This window comes from Somniosus microcephalus, chromosome 11, assembly GCF_052327205.1.
Source record: "Somniosus microcephalus isolate GS21.2 chromosome 11, FLI_Smic_1.0, whole genome shotgun sequence".
Taxonomy (NCBI): domain Eukaryota; kingdom Metazoa; phylum Chordata; class Chondrichthyes; order Squaliformes; family Somniosidae; genus Somniosus; species Somniosus microcephalus.
The window spans coordinates 217,448,988-217,466,797 of record NC_140997.1 but is presented as its reverse complement, the minus strand read 5'-3'; the positions used below and the strand labels follow the sequence as shown (position 1 = coordinate 217,466,797).

The 17,810-nt window shown below is 42.5% G+C and overlaps 1 protein-coding gene across 1 annotated transcript in view; it reads right to left on the bottom strand.

Moving 5' to 3' along the window:
• celsr3 (cadherin, EGF LAG seven-pass G-type receptor 3) overlaps window positions 1-17,810 on the bottom strand; it is a 383,004-nt gene that overhangs the window by 49,106 nt on the left and 316,088 nt on the right. Inside the window, exon 25 of the mRNA XM_086001957.1 lies at window positions 3,421-3,595. Coding sequence (XP_085858083.1) covers window positions 3,421-3,595 — 175 coding nt within the window. The remainder of the gene's footprint in view (window positions 1-3,420; window positions 3,596-17,810) is intronic.

The window sequence follows — 17,810 nt, the reverse complement described above, 5'->3', positions numbered from 1 at the left end:
CTTCATTGTAGATTTCACAGACTGGCTGTTGGATCCTCCAAACCAACAATCATCTGATTTCTACAAAGTAGAAAGGTTTGATGAGTCCTGAACACAAGGGCTCATCAAACTACACAGAATGTCAGTGTTTGACAGCTTCACAGAACTGTCAAACGCTGACATTTCTTCTTTCAAGTAATCTTGACAGATGGCATGTCAGACGTTGATGTGCTGGTGTCAGTGACTTCCCCCTAATTGGCCTGCTGAGCCTGCAGGGCGGGCTTAACAAGGTCAATCAGGGGAAAATCCCACTGGTTGGCCAGAAGATGATGGAGGCGGGACTGAGATCCCGCAAGCAGCAGTCCCGCCTCCAACATGTCTCCATTCATCCAAATTCCAGCCCAATGACTCTAAAATGGAGAAACTAATTTAAAAAAAGGCTTCCTTGTAAGTGAAATTAGAAACATAAATCCATATCTGGGATTCTCAGAAATCAGAGGTGCTGTGGGCAGCTCAAATACAAAACAGAACAAGACAATTCAGAGATTCTGAAACTAGTCGTGGCAGCATTAAAATTCCCAAACAGGGGCCCGGAATTTGTGGTCAGAGCATGCTTCTGACCCGATAAAAAAATCCCCACTTACGTTCAGACTCCCGGGCTTCAGATCCTGGGTCTGCAGGTGTATGCCTGTGTAAAGGGCTGCAGATCCCAGGGACGCAGGCGGTTCAGAAGTGTCCCTGGGATCACGTGGGCCAAGTCCTCCAATCAGAAAGGAGGATTCCTAGCATGCTTATGGGGATTCTATTTACGAATGGAATCCCCAAATAATTAAATAATTTATACAACTGGAATAAAACTAAATGTTCCCATTTTCAAATTTAATTAAAAGTCCCTTCAATAAAGCATATACAATAAAAATGTAATTTTTTGAAAAATAATTTTAAACATTTTAATCAATCTTTGCAATTTTGACAGCGGACCCGCCCCCTCAGTGCAATTAAATTCGCGGCCTTAACGTTAGTTTATGTAAATTTTGGCCCGGATTAAAATGTTTAAAATTATTTTTCAAAAAATTACATTTTTATTGTATACGCTTTATTGAAGGAACTTTTAATTGCATCTGCACAACGGATGTAGCTGGGAGTGGGACCGGAACCCAGAAACCAGCTGTCCCGCCCCCATCATTAAATTCACGGCCTAAATGTTTATGAATGATTTTTATTTAAAAAATTTTAATTTAAGGTTTATAGTAACTCTTACACTGGTGAAAGCGGGTCCTACGCCTTCTTTTACCAGGCGTAAGGGTTTTGTGGGTATTTGCTGGACAGTAGTTGGGCAAATAAACCAACTCTGCGCCAGCGAAAGTGATTTTTGGGTCGGTGCGGCTGATCTGTCAAGGTGAACCTTGACAGATTGCAAGTTCCGGGTTTTCACGCATGTGCGAAAACCCGGAACTTGCGGGGCCTTTCTGATGGCTTATGCCTTCGCGAGCGCAAAATATGGGCCAAGATGTCTATGATTCCTGAATTTAGGGCACCCTGGCTTATACAAAAGCCTTTCACTCTGAACACTGCAGGAGAGCACAAGCTCAACTGCAATGCAAGCTGTGACGATGTTACAGGGTGGAAATAGTGCTCAAAATGGTAAAACTTTATTTAGTAATGAAAGAGTTCTATATTTTGAGTTTGTCTTCTGAGGGTTGAAGAGATGATTCACTAATGATTTGAAAACACAAGCAGGTGCAAGGTGGGAGAATTCAGGTACTTGGTTCAATCTTAATTTCATGAGAATAACAATGAAACAGAATGTTGTGGAATCTGAGTAGCACATAAGCACCTGACTCAAACAAAAAGTCAAACTTGCTTGCCCCAGTTGGTGAGTTTTGTCAGCTCTCCTCCATGCCTCTAGATGCATCACGACATAGAAATAATGCTTTCTATTTGTACTCACAGGGAAGGATGCAGGAGAAGAGACAGAGACAGAAAACTGACTGGATTATATCACTGAGCAAAGATGGTGATTGTAGGGTCAAGACCCATTAGCTGGAAGATACATGGAGGCTGGTGGCAAAAATAAAATACTGAATCAAAGTGCGAGAACATAGTGCACTTTCACATTTGGGACCTGGACTTGGATCTTGTGTATGAGCTTGAATTTCCTCATTCTGAAATACAGATGAAATAAATGTAACCAGCCTCAGTCTCATTCCTAATGGATACAAATTCAGTCCACAAAACTGGTGATATAAATCACCGAAATTACAGCACCGAACGAGGCCATTCAGCCCATTATGTTTGCATTGGTGCTAACTCAACTACAGGTGCACATTCTAATCTCCTTTCCCCTATCCTTTCATATTCTTGCTTTTCAATATTTATCCACTGTATTTGTCTCAAATAAAGCATTTTATGTTCTAATAACCATCTTTGTGAAAAAAGTTTATCCAACCTCTCCTTTTATTCTTCTAGTGATGATCCTTAGTCTGTGCCCCTTATTACCGAATTCACAATCGTGTGCAAACAATCTTTCAGTATTTACCCTCTCAAAACCTTTCAGAATTTTGAAAACATCTATTAGAACTTCCCTTAATCTTCTCGGTTAGTGAATAAAGCCCCAATTTTTCAATCTTTCTTCATAATTATAACCTCTCATTCCTGATATAATCTAGAGAATCGCGGCTGTACCATTTCCATAGCTTGAATATTCTTATAATGAGGTGCTGAAAACTGCACACAATACCCCCAGCTGTGGCCTAACCAGTGTATCGTACAAATTCAACATCACTTCCTTATTTTATATTCAATAACTGTGTGCATAAATCCCACAAATTCAACATCACCTCCTTATTTCGTATTCAATATCTGTGCATAAATCCCACAATTGCATCTGCCATTTCTACCTGAACCCCTAGCTTTAAAGATCTATGCTATACATCAGCCCACAGTGCTTATGAACCAAAGTGTGACCTTATTGGCACAATGTTGCATTGTTTAGAGGTTAACGAGTTACCCTTGTCATTGTAATTAGCTCATCGGATTGACCAGACCCCTCCTAGATTTCAGATAGGTGGGCCAATAATTGCTGGTACCTGCCCTTGAGGAACCTCCACCGGCAGATGATATAGAGCTAAGGAGAGGTTCCCCAATTTAGATATTCCCAGAGGGTGCCTGCGCCACTTTTATAAAAATAATCTGTCATAACTGTGCTTTATAAATACAAGAAAAAGATATCTGAAAACTTGCTGGTACTAGAGGATACATCACATCAAAGCATCAATGACAACACTGTTAAGTGAGTAAATTCCTCTCTTTTGCCCACCGTGCACTATACATGTACAGGAAGAGACACAAAAAAGCTACATAGTACTAGACAGGCGTGAACTGTCCATTTTCAATGAACATTTATACCAGCCTATCATTGCATGCACTACTGATGCCAACCTGTGATGATGGCGGGCACTCCCCAGCCAATGGCATAGTAGAACCTCATGGCACCATAGTTGATGTTCCTAGCTTCAGTTTGCATCCGGTAGATGTGAAGCCCCTCCACAAAGATCCAGGCAAAGGTTGCCATGAAAAAGTAGTGCAGCAAGATGGCAATCACTGTGCAGAGAAACTGTGGGAAAGAAATTCTGACAGTTAATACAGACCCTGTATTAAAAGGTCACATGTTGGTAAAAAAATAGATAACTGCACTATATAACTCAATTTTAGTACCATAAAGAAACCCCAATTTTTATAGGTTTCTATCACCTGTGAACTTGGGACATAAATCAGTTGCTCGATGTAAGAGTTGCAGGAGCGACCTACACAGACGCAAACTATACACCTGTTCTTATCGTATTTCTTTCATGCTTCTTGCTATGTGCTCAAGACTCCCACTGTTTAACAGTGGGAAAACTTCCACGAAAAAACAATGTTATTTCGAAAAATAAAAGTTTCAGTTATACAGAGCAAACGCCTGGCCGTTTGTTGAAGGCAGCAATTCAATTTTTGGGGCTCTGCTGACGCTCAGAAATTGCTCAGGAGAGCGAGTGATACCATCAGAGCTGCTCGATTGTGTTGCTGCTCTGTAACTCGGTGCCTGCCGTATCTTATCCTCCATGTAACTCCTTCCCAGCCACCTCTGCTTCTTTTAGCAACTTTCAGACAGTATTGTCTTAACTCTGCACAGGTCACTGACACTTACAATCTTTTATGAATGACATCTCTGCAAAGAGTGATTCTAGTCTTTTCTTTTTAAATTGAGAAGCTTAGGTGAAGGGACAAGACCCAAGTGCAGGATACCACTAAGGTAGATACGAATAGACGAGAGGAGGAGGTAAAACACGGGACGGTGGTTAGTCGATTCAAAGCTTGAGTTTTAAGAGCCTGTCATTTTCAGGAGTAAGGGAAGACTGAGGAAATTAACCAATATATAACAATTACCTGCTTCTAATACATATGGCATTTGCTGGAAAGCCCTTAAAACAGATGGCCGCTACTAATGGTTCCTCTCCTATACAGGAACACTGCTATATTTGTGCTGAGACTGTAATGTGAATAAAATACAGATGTTACAACTGTTCACATCTCTCAATATAACACTAATTGCTGTGGGAGGTATTTCAGGATTGATGAACCCAGCTTCCCAAAATTATCCTACCATTGAATGGGATAATATTCTTGGATAAGCTTGGAAAAACAATACTGTCAGAATCTGTAAATTGGATATTGAATACATGTGGCTAGTGCAGTACCTTTAAGCCAAAGAATGTGCTGTAGTTCTCATTAAGGATCTATGAAAAATCTTGAATCATTCCACCTCAGTGTACTGTGAAGAGGCTCTGCATTAGCTCTTTCAGATTTTGTCTAAGCAAATAAGTAGTTGTGTGAGAGTGCACATTGAAAGCTGCAACATGGCTGAAGAGTTCGATTACATCTCAAATCATGCGACGACGCATCAAATTATCCAGTCATTTGAACCGAGATTGGGTTTCAGTTCATAAGGTGCTCCCAACCAGGCTTTATTTTTATAGATCGTGCAGTTTTTCATTTTATTTCTCATTACGTTTTATTGCTCTCAGCCTTATGGAAGTGGCAAGAGTTCCAACTTTGCAGGGTGTGAACTTCTTGGTAAAAAAAAATTATATATTGTCTTTTAAGGAAAAAATAACTTGCATTTATATAGTGCCTTATTATGCCCTTAGGACATAGCAAAACGCTTTACAAACAACAGTTTACTTTGGAAATACTATTATGCAGGCAAATGCTGCAGCCAATATAACACAGCAAGATCCCATAAACAGCAAATGAATAAATGACCAGCAAACTGTTTTTGGTGCAGTTGGTTGAGGAATGACCGTTGGGTCAGGACACTGGAAGAACTCAATGTTCTTTTTTACAACTTGTCCCTGGAGTCTTATAGGTTCACCTGGGCAGGCAGACGGGGTCTCAGGATAGCGGCTCAATTGAAAGACAGCACCTTACAATGCACCATTCACACAGTACCGCATAGGAACAGCAACCCAGATTATGTGAAGTCTGTAACGCAGCTTTACTGTGATATTCAGTGCCTGGATTAAATGCAGGATCTGACCCCAGTGCAGCACTTACTTTAATTTGTCAGTGCAGACTAGCCATAGTACACAAGTGCTGGAACTATGAGTATTATTGTGGGCTTCTTACAGAATGGAACAAATTCAGTCATTACTGCAAAAGTCTCTGGCCTAGAAATTGGGTATAGCCCCGCTTGAGGCGTTAGAACTGGCGCTGCGCAAAGTTTATAGCCAGACGCAACTTATCGCCGCCTGGCGCGATATTGGGTTGCATCGCCCCTAAAGGGGATTGAGGTGCGAATTCAGGCGTTACACGGGACTCCTAAGGCGCTAAACTTCCGGCGCAACCCAATATCGGAGCGGACGGGCGCAACGCAGGCGCTCTCAATTACTGATGACCACGAGACTTCCAGGCGCCGGCCAGCTCTTAAAGGGGTGGGTCAGTCAGCTTCAGCATCCACACTCTTCGCCTTGCAGGCCTCAGAATCGGCGCAGGCCCTTCTCTGGCGCTAAAAACTTGGACCAGATGGAGAAGGTGAGACAGAGAGCAGAGCGCTTCACCAATGAGGCTCTGGAGCAATTGGTGGCCGCAGTGGAGCGCCGGCGAGATGTTCTCTACCCAAACAATGGCACGAGGCCAAATCATAAGGACTACCGACGAGCTTGGAGGGATGTATGCCAGAGGGTCAACTCCGGCAGCATGGTGACCAGGAGCCCTGTCCAACGCAGAAAGAGATTCAACGACCTCACTCGGGTCGTGAGGGTGGGTGTTGTTTCTGCAAACTTCTGCATCCCTTCATTTGCACCTGACTTTATGGCTACAGGGTGGGCTGTGCCCCATTGGCCATCTGCCAGCAAGCACCCATGGCCCTTTCTGGGCACACACATGCACATTTGACTCAAGGCGTCATGTAAGGGCTCTTGCACCATGGGGGGCATGAGATGATCACTCAGGGCATCATGTAAGGGCTCTTGCACCATGGGGGGCATGAGATGATCACTCAGGGCATCATGTAACATAACTTCCCCTCCTTTCCCCTGCAGTCCAAGCTGGCGAGGATTGGCAAAGACCAGCTTCGCACCGGTGGAGGACCTCCACAAGTGGTCATTCTCACGGATCTCGAGGAGAGAGTCCACCAGATTCTTGGAGGACGTCTGAGTGGTCCTGTAACTACTGCAGCTGCCGACCCCATTGTCGACAGCGATGGTAAAGTTCTCACCTTTTACAACTGTCTCCTTCCACTTGTTCCCCCCGCCAGCATGCTTTCTCACTGTGGACCCATGTCATAGCCTTGCCGCAATCTGGCATCCCTTGCTGCCAAGCTGTCCTTTTGCTAAAGCCACGCTTCCACCTCCCTGCTTTCAGATGCTGCATCACCAGCTCGGGAGCCGGACCCTCAAGCTGCCAGTGCCAGTGCCTCCGAAGGCTCAATGAGAAAATTACTGTCCAACAGAAGGTCAGCAACTCTCTCCAGCAACGATCAGAATGGCCAGCCCAAATGGCTGCAGCTTTTATACTAGTGCTGTCCCCTTTAAATAGCACCCCCCGAGTCTGAGAAGGGCCTGGGAACGCTCCATCCAACTGTCACTAATAGCGCCAGGCGAAAAGGTTGCGGGCGCCACCGAATATCCGGTCTGGGGTGCCAAAAAGGCGTTGCACACTGAAATGACGTCATGATCTGCCTGCGCCCGCGGGCGAGCGAAAAGAGTTAGCGCCGGCGCTAAAAGGATACTCAATATGGGAGGTGGCGCTATATTCACTGCGCCCGCCCGAAAATTGGGTAACGCCCCAATTCTCGGGCTCTTTAGGCGCTAATCGCTGGCGCTACCAACCAAATTCCTAGGCCTCTGAATTAAAAAAAAATTGGGAGGCCTGTGTGGGTAACTGGATTGGCATTGCTGAATGAATGGGACTCCTTACAAGAACACTTTAAGCAAGCTTGATTCTGTTGAATAATTTGAACTTCCACATACAGGGTAAATGCTTATAATGGACTGGCTGTGCATGGATATTTTGACTATTAGAAGTAGCTGTCCAATTTGTCCTCAAAGCGCAGCTAACACAGAAAATTAAACTTGAGCACTGGGAGCAGCTATAGCCCACAAAGGTATTGGCTGTAGCATGGCACACAGCTGATACTGTAGCTTGTAAGTTTTCTGGTGCTTCTAATTAGTAGCTGAGTTGGAGCATGCTAACGATCAGCTAAGTGAGAACCCCAGTAACCTGGACTCAGGATCAGCTGCAACATGGCTGGATCCTTCTACAGATGCACTATAGGTAATCCCACTATAGCTCACCTTCCCTCAGCCATTGTAATGAGAAACATCTAAAGAGAACGAACGAACAAGTAATTCAAAATCCTAAATCAACTGCTTGCAACAGTTGATAACTGTCCAATTAAATTACATTAACGACCATTGCAAGCAACAGATTTACCATTGGATTGATGAGTTTTGTTTGGGATTCAAGGTTTTATCTGTTGCAGAAGGTTATTCACTACAACCAGTCTAATCTCGAGAATGCCGCAGTCAGGTCCCCTCCTGGCCCCACCTTAAGTATAACAGCCAGTTTCTTGCGTGATTCAACCCTATGAATAAGAGTCCATTCCCCACCCACCTCTTCTCCGAGTGCAACAGTCACCTCCCCACCGAGTCCAATCCCAATTGCAACAGGCAGCTCCCTGTTTAGTCCGGCACATGGAGTAGTTGCAGCACCCAGCTCCCCAAATACCCAAACCCTGAGTGCAACAAGTTTCCTGTCTGAAATAACAACAGAAAATGCTGGAAAAGCTCAGCAGGCCAGGCAACAACCGTGGAGAGAGAGAGTCAACGTTTCGGGTCTGGACTGATCCTGCGTTTACCAGCCAGCTCCATGCTCAGCCTGCTCTCTGAGCACAGGAACCAGCTCTCTATTCAGCCTGACCCCAACTGTAGCACGCAGCTCCCTGTCTTACATGACTCAACTTCACCCCGAGTACAACAGCTAGCTCCCTACCCAATCCAATTCAACCGTTAGTGCAACCAGCCTTCCTGTTCCTGCCAAATTCCGACGGAAGGCAAAAAGTAACATTTGGGAACTATTTAAATGTTAATAAACTAGCTGCATTGTTTATTCCTTTCAGTGTTTATGTTATTGGTGACTCTGGGTTAATCTAGTAACTCTTTATACAGAAAAATGTTGTCCATAGTTCTAGTGTGTCCACAGATCTGATTGGTTTGTACATTATTACTCGTGGTTATCAGAAACTAATGCAACTCTCCTTGTCCAAATATTACTCTGTAGCCAAATGCTTGCCTCCCATCCCAGTCCTGGTTTACCTGCTCCTCCAAATCCGAATACCAGGCTTCATTTCAACCATTCCCTTGGAATTCCAGGTCCGGGCTTCCCACTATCCAGCCCATGCCCAGGCTCCGGCCCCTTAATTCTGAAAATACATGTTTCCATCCACGGCACTCCCTTGTGCAAGGCAAAAAGCTAGCATATGTCCCAGCTACCCCTCCGCTCCCAGAGAAGGAGAAGGTGAGTTTTGTTTTTGCTGAGAAGAGATGTGTTGCCCCAAGTTTGCCACCAGACCTCCATGACATAGGAGAGGAAAAGGAGAGTGCAACAGAAAAAGAGACAGAGTGCCAGAGAGGGAAAATGTAAGGTACACAGAGTGCTAGACGTAGAGGGAAAGACAAAGCAAGGGAGACATTCAGAAATTGTATAAGAGGCATAGAGAGAGGATGATAGATGTATAGAGCAGAGGAGGTAGTGAGATTTCAAAAAGGGGCAGAGAGTGAGAAAGAAGGGCTGAACATGAGAACGTTTGAGAGGTGCACAGAGAGAAAACAAAAGGTAGAAAGAGTGGGACACAAACAGAAAGACAGAGAGTGAAAGAGATAGAACTAGAATCAGAGGCAAGCAGAAAGACAGAGAGTGAAAGAGATAGAACTAGAATCAGAGACAAGCAGAAAGACAGAGTGAAAGAGATAGAACTAGAATCAGAGACAAGCAGAAAGACAGAGAGTGAGAGAGATAGAACTAGAATCAGAGACAAGCAGAAAGACAGAGTGAAAGAGATAGAACTAGAATCAGAGACAAGCAGAAAGACAGAGAGTGAAAGAGATAGAACTAGAATCAGAGACAAGCAGAAAGACAGAGAGTGAAAGAGATAGAACTAGAATCAGAGACAAGCAGAAAGACAGAGAGTGAAAGAGATAGAACTAGAATCAGAGACAAGAAGAAAGACAGGGAGTGAAAGAGATGGAACTAGAATCAGAGACAAGCAGAAAGACAGAGAGTGAAAGAGATAGAACTAGAATCAGAGACAAGCAGAAAGGCAGGGAGTGAAAGAGATAGAACTAGAATCAGAGACAAGCAGAAAGACAGAGAGTGAAAGAGACAGAACTAGAATCAGAGACAAGCAGAAAGACAGAGAGTGAAAGAGACAGAACTAGAATCAGAGACAAGCAGAAAGACAGAGAGTGAAAGAGATAGAACTAGAATCAGAGACAAGCAGAAAGACAGGGAGTGAAAGAGACAGAACTAGAATCAGAGACAAGCAGAAAGACAGACAGTGAAAGAGATAGAACTAGAATCAGAGACAAGCAGAAAGACAGAGAGTGAAAGAAATAGAACTAGAATCAGAGACAAGCAGAAAGACAGAGTGAAAGAGATAGAACTAGAATCAGAGACAAGCAGAAAGGCAGAGTGAAAGAAATAGAACTAGAATCAGAGACAAGCAGAAAGGCAGAGTGAAAGAAATAGAACTAGAATCAGAGACAAGCAGAAAGACAGAGAGTGAAAGAAATAGAACTAGAATCAGAGACAAGCAGAAAGACAGAGTGAAAGAGATGGAACTAGAATCAGAGACAAAGAAAGACAGAGAGTGAAAGAGATAGAACTAGAATCAGAGACAAGCAGAAAGACAGAGAGTGAAGGAGATAGAACTAGAATCAGAGACAAGCAGAAAGACAGAGAGTGAAAGAGACAGAACTAGAATCAGAGACAAGCAGAAAGACAGGGAGTGAGAGAGATAGAACTAGAATCAGAGACAAGCAGAAAGACAGAGAGTGAAAGAGATGGAACTAGAATCAGAGACAAGCAGAAAGACAGAGTGAAAGAGATAGAACTAGAATCAGAGACAAGCAGAAAGACAGGGAGTGAGAGAGATAGAACTAGAATCAGAGACAAGCAGAAAGACAGAGAGTGAAAGAGATAGAACTAGAATCAGAGACAAGCAGAAAGACAGAGAGTGAAAGAGATAGAACTAGAATCAGAGACAAGCAGAAAGACAGAGAGTGAAAGAGATAGAACTAGAATCAGAGACAAGCAGAAAGACAGAGAGTGAAAGAGATGGAACTAGAATCAGAGACAAGCAGAAAGACAGAGAGTGAAAGAGATAGAACTAGAATCAGAGACAAGCAGAAAGACAGAGAGTGAAAGAGAGAGAACTAGAATCAGAGACAAGCAGAAAGACAGAGAGTGAAAGAGATAGAACTAGAATCAGAGACAAGCAGAAAGACAGAGAGTGAAAGAGATAGAACTAGAATCAGAGACAAGCAGAAAGACAGGGAGTGAGAGAGATAGAACTAGAATCAGAGACAAGCAGAAAGACAGGGAGTGAGAGAGATAGAACTAGAATCAAAGACAAGCAGAAAGACAGAGAGTGAAAGAGACAGAACTGGAATCAGAGACAAGCAGAAAGACAGAGAGTGAAGGAGATAGAACTAGAATCAGAGACAAGCAGAAAGACAGAGAGTGAAAGAGACAGAACTAGAATCAGAGACAAGCAGAAAGACAGGGAGTGAGAGAGATAGAACTAGAATCAGAGACAAGCAGAAAGACAGGGAGTGAAAGAGATGGAACTAGAATCAGAGACAAGCAGAAAGACAGAGAGTGAAAGAGATAGAACTAGAATCAGAGACAAGCAGAAAGGCAGGGAGTGAAAGAGATAGAACTAGAATCAGAGACAAGCAGAAAGACAGAGAGTGAAAGAGACAGAACTAGAATCAGAGACAAGCAGAAAGACAGAGAGTGAAAGAGACAGAACTAGAATCAGAGACAAGCAGAAAGACAGAGAGTGAAAGAGATAGAACTAGAATCAGAGACAAGCAGAAAGACAGGGAGTGAAAGAGACAGAACTAGAATCAGAGACAAGCAGAAAGACAGACAGTGAAAGAGATAGAACTAGAATCAGAGACAAGCAGAAAGACAGAGAGTGAAAGAAATAGAACTAGAATCAGAGACAAGCAGAAAGACAGAGTGAAAGAGATAGAACTAGAATCAGAGACAAGCAGAAAGGCAGAGTGAAAGAAATAGAACTAGAATCAGAGACAAGCAGAAAGACAGAGAGTGAAAGAGATAGAACTAGAATCAGAGACAAGCAGAAAGACAGAGAGTGAAAGAAATAGAACTAGAATCAGAGACAAGCAGAAAGACAGAGTGAAAGAGATGGAACTAGAATCAGAGACAAAGAAAGACAGAGAGTGAAAGAGATAGAACTAGAATCAGAGACAAGCAGAAAGACAGAGAGTGAAGGAGATAGAACTAGAATCAGAGACAAGCAGAAAGACAGAGAGTGAAAGAGACAGAACTAGAATCAGAGACAAGCAGAAAGACAGGGAGTGAGAGAGATAGAACTAGAATCAGAGACAAGCAGAAAGACAGAGAGTGAAAGAGATGGAACTAGAATCAGAGACAAGCAGAAAGACAGAGAGTGAAAGAGATAGAACTAGAATCAGAGACAAGCAGAAAGACAGGGAGTGAGAGAGATAGAACTAGAATCAGAGACAAGCAGAAAGACAGAGAGTGAAAGAGATAGAACTAGAATCAGAGACAAGCAGAAAGACAGAGAGTGAAAGAGATAGAACTAGAATCAGAGACAAGCAGAAAGACAGAGAGTGAAAGAGATAGAACTAGAATCAGAGACAAGCAGAAAGACAGAGAGTGAAAGAGATGGAACTAGAATCAGAGACAAGCAGAAAGACAGAGAGTGAAAGAGATAGAACTAGAATCAGAGACAAGCAGAAAGACAGAGAGTGAAAGAGATAGAACTAGAATCAGAGACAAGCAGAAAGACAGAGAGTGAAAGAGATAGAACTAGAATCAGAGACAAGCAGAAAGACAGCGAGTGAAAGAGATAGAACTAGAATCAGAGACAAGCAGAAAGACAGGGAGTGAGAGAGATAGAACTAGAATCAGAGACAAGCAGAAAGACAGGGAGTGAGAGAGATAGAACTAGAATCAAAGACAAGCAGAAAGACAGAGAGTGAAAGAGACAGAACTGGAATCAGAGACAAGCAGAAAGACAGAGAGTGAAGGAGATAGAACTAGAATCAGAGACAAGCAGAAAGACAGAGAGTGAAAGAGACAGAACTAGAATCAGAGACAAGCAGAAAGACAGGGAGTGAGAGAGATAGAACTAGAATCAGAGACAAGCAGAAAGACAGAGAGTGAAAGAGATGGAACTAGAATCAGAGACAAGCAGAAAGACAGAGAGTGAAAGAGATAGAACTAGAATCAGAGACAAGCAGAAAGACAGGGAGTGAGAGAGACAGAACTAGAATCAGAGACAAGCAGAAAGACAGAGTGAAAGAGATGGAACTAGAATCAGAGACAAAGAAAGACAGAGAGTGAAAGAGATAGAACTAGAATCAGAGACAAGCAGAAAGACAGAGAGTGAAGGAGATAGAACTAGAATCAGAGACAAGCAGAAAGACAGAGAGTGAAAGAGACAGAACTAGAATCAGAGACAAGCAGAAAGACAGGGAGTGAGAGAGATAGAACTAGAATCAGAGACAAGCAGAAAGACAGAGAGTGAAAGAGATGGAACTAGAATCAGAGACAAGCAGAAAGACAGAGAGTGAAAGAGATAGAACTAGAATCAGAGACAAGCAGAAAGACAGGGAGTGAGAGAGATAGAACTAGAATCAGAGACAAGCAGAAAGACAGAGAGTGAAAGAGATAGAACTAGAATCAGAGACAAGCAGAAAGACAGAGAGTGAAAGAGATAGAACTAGAATCAGAGACAAGCAGAAAGACAGAGAGTGAAAGAGATAGAACTAGAATCAGAGACAAGCAGAAAGACAGAGAGTGAAAGAGATGGAACTAGAATCAGAGACAAGCAGAAAGACAGAGAGTGAAAGAGATAGAACTAGAATCAGAGACAAGCAGAAAGACAGAGAGTGAAAGAGATAGAACTAGAATCAGAGACAAGCAGAAAGACAGAGAGTGAAAGAGATAGAACTAGAATCAGAGACAAGCAGAAAGACAGAGAGTGAAAGAGATAGAACTAGAATCAGAGACAAGCAGAAAGACAGGGAGTGAGAGAGATAGAACTAGAATCAGAGACAAGCAGAAAGACAGGGAGTGAGAGAGATAGAACTAGAATCAAAGACAAGCAGAAAGACAGAGAGTGAAAGAGACAGAACTGGAATCAGAGACAAGCAGAAAGACAGAGAGTGAAGGAGATAGAACTAGAATCAGAGACAAGCAGAAAGACAGAGAGTGAAAGAGACAGAACTAGAATCAGAGACAAGCAGAAAGACAGGGAGTGAGAGAGATAGAACTAGAATCAGAGACAAGCAGAAAGACAGAGAGTGAAAGAGATGGAACTAGAATCAGAGACAAGCAGAAAGACAGAGAGTGAAAGAGATAGAACTAGAATCAGAGACAAGCAGAAAGACAGGGAGTGAAAGAGATGGAACTAGAATCAGAGACAAGCAGAAAGACAGAGAGTGAAAGAGACAGAACTAGAATCAGAGACAAGCAGAAAGACAGAGAGTGAAAGAGACAGAACTAGAATCAGAGACAAGCAGAAAGACAGAGAGTGAAAGAGATAGAACTAGAATCAGAGACAAGCAGAAAGACAGGGAGTGAAAGAGACAGAACTAGAATCAGAGACAAGCAGAAAGACAGACAGTGAAAGAGATAGAACTAGAATCAGAGACAAGCAGAAAGACAGAGAGTGAAAGAAATAGAACTAGAATCAGAGACAAGCAGAAAGACAGAGTGAAAGAGATAGAACTAGAATCAGAGACAAGCAGAAAGGCAGAGTGAAAGAAATAGAACTAGAATCAGAGACAAGCAGAAAGGCAGAGTGAAAGAAATAGAACTAGAATCAGAGACAAGCAGAAAGACAGAGAGTGAAAGAAATAGAACTAGAATCAGAGACAAGCAGAAAGACAGAGTGAAAGAGATGGAACTAGAATCAGAGACAAAGAAAGACAGAGAGTGAAAGAGATAGAACTAGAATCAGAGACAAGCAGAAAGACAGAGAGTGAAGGAGATAGAACTAGAATCAGAGACAAGCAGAAAGACAGAGAGTGAAAGAGACAGAACTAGAATCAGAGACAAGCAGAAAGACAGGGAGTGAGAGAGATAGAACTAGAATCAGAGACAAGCAGAAAGACAGAGAGTGAAAGAGATGGAACTAGAATCAGAGACAAGCAGAAAGACAGAGAGTGAAAGAGATAGAACTAGAATCAGAGAGAAGCAGAAAGACAGGGAGTGAGAGAGATAGAACTAGAATCAGAGACAAGCAGAAAGACAGAGAGTGAAAGAGATAGAACTAGAATCAGAGACAAGCAGAAAGACAGAGAGTGAAAGAGATAGAACTAGAATCAGAGACAAGCAGAAAGACAGAGAGTGAAAGAGATAGAACTAGAATCAGAGACAAGCAGAAAGACAGAGAGTGAAAGAGATGGAACTAGAATCAGAGACAAGCAGAAAGACAGAGAGTGAAAGAGATAGAACTAGAATCAGAGACAAGCAGAAAGACAGAGAGTGAAAGAGATAGAACTAGAATCAGAGACAAGCAGAAAGACAGAGAGTGAAAGAGATAGAACTAGAATCAGAGACAAGCAGAAAGACAGAGAGTGAAAGAGATAGAACTAGAATCAGAGACAAGCAGAAAGACAGGGAGTGAGAGAGATAGAACTAGAATCAGAGACAAGCAGAAAGACAGGGAGTGAGAGAGATAGAACTAGAATCAAAGACAAGCAGAAAGACAGAGAGTGAAAGAGACAGAACTGGAATCAGAGACAAGCAGAAAGACAGAGAGTGAAGGAGATAGAACTAGAATCAGAGACAAGCAGAAAGACAGAGAGTGAAAGAGACAGAACTAGAATCAGAGACAAGCAGAAAGACAGGGAGTGAGAGAGATAGAACTAGAATCAGAGACAAGCAGAAAGACAGGGAGTGAAAGAGATGGAACTAGAATCAGAGACAAGCAGAAAGACAGAGAGTGAAAGAGATAGAACTAGAATCAGAGACAAGCAGAAAGGCAGGGAGTGAAAGAGATAGAACTAGAATCAGAGACAAGCAGAAAGACAGAGAGTGAAAGAGACAGAACTAGAATCAGAGACAAGCAGAAAGACAGAGAGTGAAAGAGACAGAACTAGAATCAGAGACAAGCAGAAAGACAGAGAGTGAAAGAGATAGAACTAGAATCAGAGACAAGCAGAAAGACAGGGAGTGAAAGAGACAGAACTAGAATCAGAGACAAGCAGAAAGACAGACAGTGAAAGAGATAGAACTAGAATCAGAGACAAGCAGAAAGACAGAGAGTGAAAGAAATAGAACTAGAATCAGAGACAAGCAGAAAGACAGAGTGAAAGAGATAGAACTAGAATCAGAGACAAGCAGAAAGGCAGAGTGAAAGAAATAGAACTAGAATCAGAGACAAGCAGAAAGACAGAGAGTGAAAGAGATAGAACTAGAATCAGAGACAAGCAGAAAGACAGAGAGTGAAAGAAATAGAACTAGAATCAGAGACAAGCAGAAAGACAGAGTGAAAGAGATGGAACTAGAATCAGAGACAAAGAAAGACAGAGAGTGAAAGAGATAGAACTAGAATCAGAGACAAGCAGAAAGACAGAGAGTGAAGGAGATAGAACTAGAATCAGAGACAAGCAGAAAGACAGAGAGTGAAAGAGACAGAACTAGAATCAGAGACAAGCAGAAAGACAGGGAGTGAGAGAGATAGAACTAGAATCAGAGACAAGCAGAAAGACAGAGAGTGAAAGAGATGGAACTAGAATCAGAGACAAGCAGAAAGACAGAGAGTGAAAGAGATAGAACTAGAATCAGAGACAAGCAGAAAGACAGGGAGTGAGAGAGATAGAACTAGAATCAGAGACAAGCAGAAAGACAGAGAGTGAAAGAGATAGAACTAGAATCAGAGACAAGCAGAAAGACAGAGAGTGAAAGAGATAGAACTAGAATCAGAGACAAGCAGAAAGACAGAGAGTGAAAGAGATAGAACTAGAATCAGAGACAAGCAGAAAGACAGAGAGTGAAAGAGATGGAACTAGAATCAGAGACAAGCAGAAAGACAGAGAGTGAAAGAGATAGAACTAGAATCAGAGACAAGCAGAAAGACAGAGAGTGAAAGAGATAGAACTAGAATCAGAGACAAGCAGAAAGACAGAGAGTGAAAGAGATAGAACTAGAATCAGAGACAAGCAGAAAGACAGCGAGTGAAAGAGATAGAACTAGAATCAGAGACAAGCAGAAAGACAGGGAGTGAGAGAGATAGAACTAGAATCAGAGACAAGCAGAAAGACAGGGAGTGAGAGAGATAGAACTAGAATCAAAGACAAGCAGAAAGACAGAGAGTGAAAGAGACAGAACTGGAATCAGAGACAAGCAGAAAGACAGAGAGTGAAGGAGATAGAACTAGAATCAGAGACAAGCAGAAAGACAGAGAGTGAAAGAGACAGAACTAGAATCAGAGACAAGCAGAAAGACAGAGAGTGAAAGAGACAGAACTAGAATCAGAGACAAGCAGAAAGACAGAGAGTGAAAGAGATAGAACTAGAATCAGAGACAAGCAGAAAGACAGGGAGTGAAAGAGACAGAACTAGAATCAGAGACAAGCAGAAAGACAGACAGTGAAAGAGATAGAACTAGAATCAGAGACAAGCAGAAAGACAGAGAGTGAAAGAAATAGAACTAGAATCAGAGACAAGCAGAAAGACAGAGTGAAAGAGATAGAACTAGAATCAGAGACAAGCAGAAAGGCAGAGTGAAAGAAATAGAACTAGAATCAGAGACAAGCAGAAAGACAGAGAGTGAAAGAGATAGAACTAGAATCAGAGACAAGCAGAAAGACAGAGAGTGAAAGAAATAGAACTAGAATCAGAGACAAGCAGAAAGACAGAGTGAAAGAGATGGAACTAGAATCAGAGACAAAGAAAGACAGAGAGTGAAAGAGATAGAACTAGAATCAGAGACAAGCAGAAAGACAGAGAGTGAAGGAGATAGAACTAGAATCAGAGACAAGCAGAAAGACAGAGAGTGAAAGAGAC